Source organism: Carlito syrichta, unplaced genomic scaffold (genome assembly GCF_000164805.1).
Source record: "Carlito syrichta isolate Samal-C Ts95f unplaced genomic scaffold, Tarsius_syrichta-2.0.1 Scaffold306856, whole genome shotgun sequence".
Taxonomy (NCBI): domain Eukaryota; kingdom Metazoa; phylum Chordata; class Mammalia; order Primates; family Tarsiidae; genus Carlito; species Carlito syrichta.
The window spans coordinates 3,584-10,468 of NW_007250952.1; the positions used below are offsets into that span (position 1 = coordinate 3,584).

The 6,885-nt window shown below is 39.9% G+C and overlaps 1 protein-coding gene across 1 annotated transcript in view; it reads right to left on the bottom strand.

The window, feature by feature from the left end:
- Window positions 1–1,580: 1,580 nt before the first annotated feature.
- Window positions 1,581–6,885, bottom strand: part of LOC103265815 (dystrobrevin beta-like) — a gene marked incomplete at its 3' end in the record, with an annotated part of 53,919 nt that continues 48,614 nt past the window's right edge. The window contains exon 4 of the mRNA XM_008063470.2: window positions 1,581–1,798. Coding sequence (XP_008061661.2) covers window positions 1,581–1,798 — 218 coding nt within the window. The remainder of the gene's footprint in view (window positions 1,799–6,885) is intronic.

Here is a 6,885-nt window from a genome sequence, read left to right on the forward strand (position 1 = left end):
GCCTAAATTATGGCTTGGCTTTGATACTTCCATAGTTTTACCACTAATTCACAGAATTCTCACTATAGTGAGAATATAGTTACAAGATATAACTAATACCATTTTAGAAATGTATGAACTCTGTCAGGCTCGGTGGCTCAGCCTGCAATCCCACACTTTGGGAGGCTGAGGTGAGTGGATTGCCTGATTGCCTGAGCCCGAGGGTTTGAGACCCGCCCGGGCAACTTGGCGAGACCTCATCACTACAATAAATCAAAAAATTAGCCAGGCATGGTAGCGTGTGCCTGCAGTTCCAGCTACTTGGAAAGCTGAGGCAGAAGAATTGCCGGAGCCCAGCAGGTCAAGGCTGCGGTGGCCCGGAGCGTGCCACTACACTCCAGTATGAGCGACAGAGTGTGATTTCAACTCAAAAAAAAAAGAAAAGAAAAGAAATGTATGAGCCGGGCTCCGTGGCTCAGCCTGTAATCCCGCGCCTTTGGGAGGCTGAGGTGAGTGGACTGCCTGAGCCCGCGGGTTCAAGACCCACCTGGGCAACTTGGCGAGACCTCATCACTACAATAAATAAAAAATGAGCCGGGTGTGGTAGCACGCACCTGTAGTTCCAGCTACTTGGAAGGCTAAGGCGGAAGGATCACCAGAGCCCAGTGAGACTCCAACTCAAAAAAAAAAAAAAGTATGAACTCTATAAGTAGGTCTAAAGACAAAAAAAAGAAGCAGAGGCAATTAGACCATTCTAATCAGATGGTCAATACTACAGTAGGTATAAGAAATTTGAACTCTTGGTTCATAGAATATAACCATTTAACTTCTATGCTTCCACCACTGTAAATCTGTGTTTTAATAATTTTTTGTTTCATTCTTTATAATACTAACTTAATTCTCCATGAATATAAATGTAAGAAATAATTTCTATTCTAATTAAAGTACATTTCTTTTCTTGTCAGTTCTACCAGACAATGTTCTGCATTAAAAAAACTCAAAATACTTTTCTCGACATAAGTAAGGAGAAAATAAGATACTAGATTCCAAGGGCATTTTATGCTATAGAGTAAAAAAAGATAAGCCTTTTCTATAAACTAGGCATGAAAGGAAAGAAGGAAAAGTTAACCTGAAAAGTAAAAAAGGGAGGTGGGATTAACAGTAGTCAATATCTGTCTGGGGAAAGTGGAGCATACCTCATCAACAAGGGTACCTGCACAATGAATATTTGTATACCTAACCCCTAACTATACCCCACAATTTTAAAATAAAAATTTATATAACTTTTTAAAAAGTCAAAAAATCCCATAATCAAATTCAAAACAGTTATTTTTTACTGGATAGATAGTAGCTGTTTTAAGGTACCTATAATTTCTCAAACAATAAAGCTCAAGTGTTGTTATTCTCCATAATATTAGAGAGTTTAACATATGACATACCCCAGGACAGTAAGTCACTGTGAACCAGTCTCAAGAAGGGACTTACACTGAATAATTTCCCTTTTAACCAATATTCTAAGTTGTCAGCCCTTAGTAAGGCAGTATGGCAGACTAATGATTAAGAGACAGGCATTCTTAAAATGAAGTAAACATGTAAGGTACTAGCCTGTCATATGCAGCAATCATAAAGTTGAGGAGGAGGCTGATAGACTGTTCCACACTGATTTGGTGAGTAGAAGGAAGGCGCTTGTTCAACTGATAGTAGATGGATGAGATGACAGTTTCGAGGCGGGACACACTGATCTCTGTGGTATGGTCCAGTGTATTAAGGCCATTGTCTCGGAAGGCTTCAATCATGTTCCAGATATCAACAAGATGAACTAAAAGAAAAGGAAAATTAACTGTCAACAACTTTAAAGTGTGGTACTACCTTCACAACTGAACACTTAAATTTATCAACTATGACCTGTCTGGGCAAGCGAGACCTCATCTCTACAATAAATCAAAAAATCAGCTGGGTGTGGTAGCGCATGCCTGTAATTCCGGCTACTCGGAAGGCTGAGGCGGAAGGATCCCCAGAGCCAAGCAGGTTGAGGCTGCGGTGGCCGGGAGTGACCACTGCACTCCAGTCTGGGCGACAGAGTGAGATTCCAACTCAAAAAAAAAAATTTATCAACTAGATTTAAGTTTAAAGCAAAGGGACTCTTTTTTTTTTAATTTTTAAATTTTATTTTAAAGATGTGGGGTACAATTCAGGATTAGGTATACAAGTGGTCATCATACAGATAAAGTTTGGACCTCCCTTGGGAACCCACTTTGCCTGGTTTGAGATCAGGTACCCTTATTAGTGTTCTGTCCCTCCCCACCCCCACCCTGGCAGTATCCTGCTACTGCTAATCCCTTTCTTATAAATGTTCAGGATCTGCTTAAAGAACAGACATGTGGTCTGTTCTTTATTCCTGTGATAAATCACTGAGTATGAGACTTTAAATCCATCCAAGTTGCTGTGAAGTCCATATGTTTGTCCTTCTTTATGGCTGCGTAATAATCCACTGTGTACATGACCACATTTTTTTTAATCCAGTCCAGTTTTGATGGGCAGCATAGGTGCTTCCATGTTTTTGCTATCGTGAATAGTGCTGCAATAAACATGCATGGGCAGGTATCTTTTTTGTATAATGATTTGAGTTTCTCCGGGTATATTTAAAGCAAAGGAACTCTTTAGCCAACAGTAAGAAAACACCCTGTGGCAGAATAAAGAACATCAGTCAGTCTCAGACAATATCAAGGAGTCACCACAGCAGTCAGGGAAGGACTACCTACAGACTTCACATTTAAGTAACTAGTATTTCAGGTCTCTGTAAATAGTGAACCAGCAGTTCCTAACAATAGGTAAACTGAGAAAAAAGATCAAGAACTCCCCAGAAGAACTTGTATTACTTTAGCCTAGCAACTTCAGCAACATTTTACAACTCAAACTTTATCTCTATGGCCCTACCTGCACTTAGTAATACGCTACTCATAACTCTGAAAAACTTAAGCCAAAAATAAATTTATCTACTATCTATTTCTTCCATTTTTTTGTTTGTTTGTTTGTTTTTTGAGTTGGAGTCTCACTCTGTCGACCAGACTGGAGTGCAGTGGCCGCTCCTGGCCACCGCAGCCTCGACCTGCTGGGCTCCGGTGATCCCTCCACCTCAGACTTCCAAGTAGCTGGAACTACAGGTGCGCCCTACCACACCCGGCTAGTTTTTGATTTATTGTAGAGATGAGGTCTCACCAAGTTGCCCAGGCAGGTCTCGAACTCAGACAATCCACTCACCTCAGCCTCCCAAAGGCACAGGATTACAGGCTGAGCCACCGAGCCCGGCACATAAAATTTTTAAAAAAAGAATTTTTTTAAATTAAAAATAAGAGAATGCCAACTTCCAATCTTAAAAATAAGAGCATGCCAACTTCCAACCAGAAGGATGATGTAACATTATTTATGACAACAAAATGTGGGCTTGGAAAACGTGATCAACTCAATAGACACAGAAATAGCATTTGGCAAAACCCAACATCCATTATCCCTTTTCGCCTAATCTCGCCCTGAGTGACTATTTTGTTTCCCCAGATAAAAAAGGCCTCAAAGGGAAACGTTTTGCCAAAGAGGTGAAAGGGAAAACAGCTAAGCACCGAAGTCATCAAAATTGATCAAAACTGTTTTGAGCAATGGAAAAGCCTCTCCATAGGTGTACTGTATCAAACGGAGAGTACTTTGAAGGTGACTGAAGCTTAAAACATGTAAGAATAAATACACAATTTTTATAAATAAATTCCAGCTTTTGGGGGGGTCCCCTCTCATACATCGTTTTAATGCTGGAACAAAACATTGCTAAAGATAAAGAGGTTATCTGCATAATGATAAAAGTTTTAATTCATAAAAATGATATGGCCAGGCTCAGTGGCTCAGCCTGTAATCACAGCACTTTGGGAGGCCAAGGTGAATGGACTGCCTGAGCCCGCGGGGTCGAGACCTGCCTGGGCAACTTGGCAAGACCTCATCTCTACAATAATTCAAAAATTAGCCAGGCGTGGTAGTGCGCGCCTGTAGTTCCAGCTACTCGGAAGGCTGAGGCAGAAGGATCGCCGGCACCCAGCAGGAAAGGCTGCGGTGGCCGGGAGCGGCCACTGCACTCCAGTCTGGGCGACAGAGTGAGACTCCAACTCAAAAAAAAAAAAAAAAAAATGATATACTTTCTACATTTACTTACATCTAATAGAATAACCTCAAAACATATAAAACAAAAATAAACACAACTTCAAAGAAAGACAAATTCACAAGCTTAGTGAGAGATATCAATCCATCTCTCTTAGTGACAGCGCAAACACAAAAAATAAGCATGTATACAAATGATTAAACTTCACGACTAATAAGGTAGGCATAATGAGCACTATATGGAAAACAGCCTCCAATGACTACAGAATATGCTTTTTAAAAAAATTCACAAAAAATATGTATAAAATTTCACCACATCCTGAGTCAAATCTCAACAAAGGATCAAAATCATATAAAGCATGCTCTCTGATCAAAATGAAATTAAGTTAGAAATCATTATAAAAAAGGCAATTTTAGCTGGTCGCAGTGGCTCACACTTATAATCCCAGCACTTTGGGAGGCCAAGGTAAAAGGATTGCTTATGTCCAAGGGTTCAAGACCAGCCTGGGCAACTTGGCAAGACTGCATCTCTACAGTAAATCAAAACTTAGCCAGGTGTGGTGGTGCATGCCTGTAATTCCAGCTACTTGAAAGGCTGAGGCAGAAGGATTGCCTGAGCCCAGCAGGTCGAGGCTGTGGTGGCCGTGAGTGTGCCTCTGCACTCCAGCCTGGATAACAGAGAAAGATTCAAACTCCAAAAAAAAAAAGCAATTTTTAAAAGAAACATTATCTTTAGAAATGAAGAAACACATTATCAGGAAACTTTCTCCAACTGATTAAGATTGTTATGCTTTCAAAATTTGTCCCCTCCAAAACTCATGTTGAAATTTAATTCCCAAAGTGGCAGTATTAAGAGGTGATCTTTAAGAGATGATTGAGCCACAAGGGCAAACCATTCATGGATTAACGGACTAATGAATTAATGGGTTATCATGGGACAAGGTCTCATAGCTATACCAAAAGAAAAAAGAAAACCTGAGCTGGCACACTAAGTCCCCATGCCACATGATGCCCTGCATTGCCTCAGGGTTCTGCAGAGTCCCCACCAGCAAGAAGACTCTCGCCAGAAGCAGCCCTTCAAACTCAGACTTCCCAGCCTCCATAACTGTAAGAAATTCCTTTCCTAGCCGGGCTCGGTGGCTCAGCCTGTAATCCCGCGCCTTTGGGAGGCTGAGGTGAGTGGATTGCCTGAGCCCGCAGGTTTGAGACCCGTCTGGGCAGTGAGACCTCATCTTTACAATAAATCAAAAAATCAGCTGGGCGTGGTAGCGCATGCCTGTAATTCCGGCTACTCTGATGGCTGAGGCAGAAGGATCGCCAGAGCCCGGCAGGTCGAGGCTGCGGTGGCCGGGAGCAGCCACTGTACTCCAGTCTGGGCGACCGAGTGAGACTCCAACTCAAAAAAAAAAAAAAAAAAAAAAAGAAATTCCTTTCCTTATAAATTACCCTGTGATGCCGGGTAGCCTGCAATCCTGCGCCTTTGGGAGGCTGAGGTGAGTGGATTACCTGGGACCGCGGGTACGAGACCCGCCTGGGCAACTTGGTGCTCATCTCTACAATAAATCAAAAATTAGCCGGGCATGGTAGCGCGCGCCTGTAGTTCCAGCTACTTGGAAGGCTGAGGCGGAAGGACTGCTGGAGCCCAGTAGGTCAAGGCTCCAGTCTGGGTGGCAGAGTGATACTCCAACTCAAAAAAAAAAAAAAAAAAAAAAATTACCCTATTACAAGCAACAGAAAACAGACTACACCAAGGTGACCTACAAAGAACCTGCAACAAACATTCTACTTAGCAGTAAAATGTTGAAAGCCTTATTTCTGGGAATGAAATAAAGAATGCTCACTATTAACGTTTCCATTGTACTTGAGGCCAAACTAAGATAAATGCGCAGGATAAAGTAATAATCAGTAGAAGTCTTGGGAATGAGTAAATATAACTCATTATTCAGAAATTTGAACAAAACAATGTACATAGAAAATCACAAATATTCTACAGATAAATTATAAAATTAATATGAATTAAATCAATAATTTAATAAGATTAATATAAATCTAGAACAATTGCTGGAAACAAAGTCAAGATACAAAAATGACCATATTTCTATACACGAGTAGCACACAATGAAATTTTAAATTAATAGTATCATAAGTCATCAAAGACCTAGAAATAAATCCAGTGAAGGATATGCAACATCCCTATAACTGGCAGAGAATAAAGGCCTAAATAAGTACAGGGATGGATATACCCTGTTCACAGAAGGAAATCTCCTGTGAAATACTGAAAATATGTCAATTCTCTCCAATTTGATTTATAGATTCAACATAATTCAAATCAAAATCCCAGCAGTGCTGTACATTAAAATGATTATTTTACTATATGCAAATCATACTTGAAAAAAGAAATGAAGAAAAAAAATCCCAGCAGAGTTCTTTATTTGTTTTTAGTAGAAATTGAGAAGTAGATTCTAAAATTTATGTAAAAATAATTGTATAAAGGCCAAGAATGTCCAAAAGAATCTTAAAAAAAAAAAAAACAGCACAAAGTAGGAAGATTTGCTCTTCCTGATATCAAGATTTATTAAGCTATAATATAATAGTGGTTATTGGTAAAAGAAACAGTGTCTTAGAACAGAGTAGTATTGGTACAATGATAGAAAACAGACCAACATAACACAAAACAGTCAAAAAACAGATCTTCTCAGATGTGAACATTCCTGTAAATTTCTTCTCCTAATGAATATAAGATTTTTTTTTTTTTTTTTTTTTTTT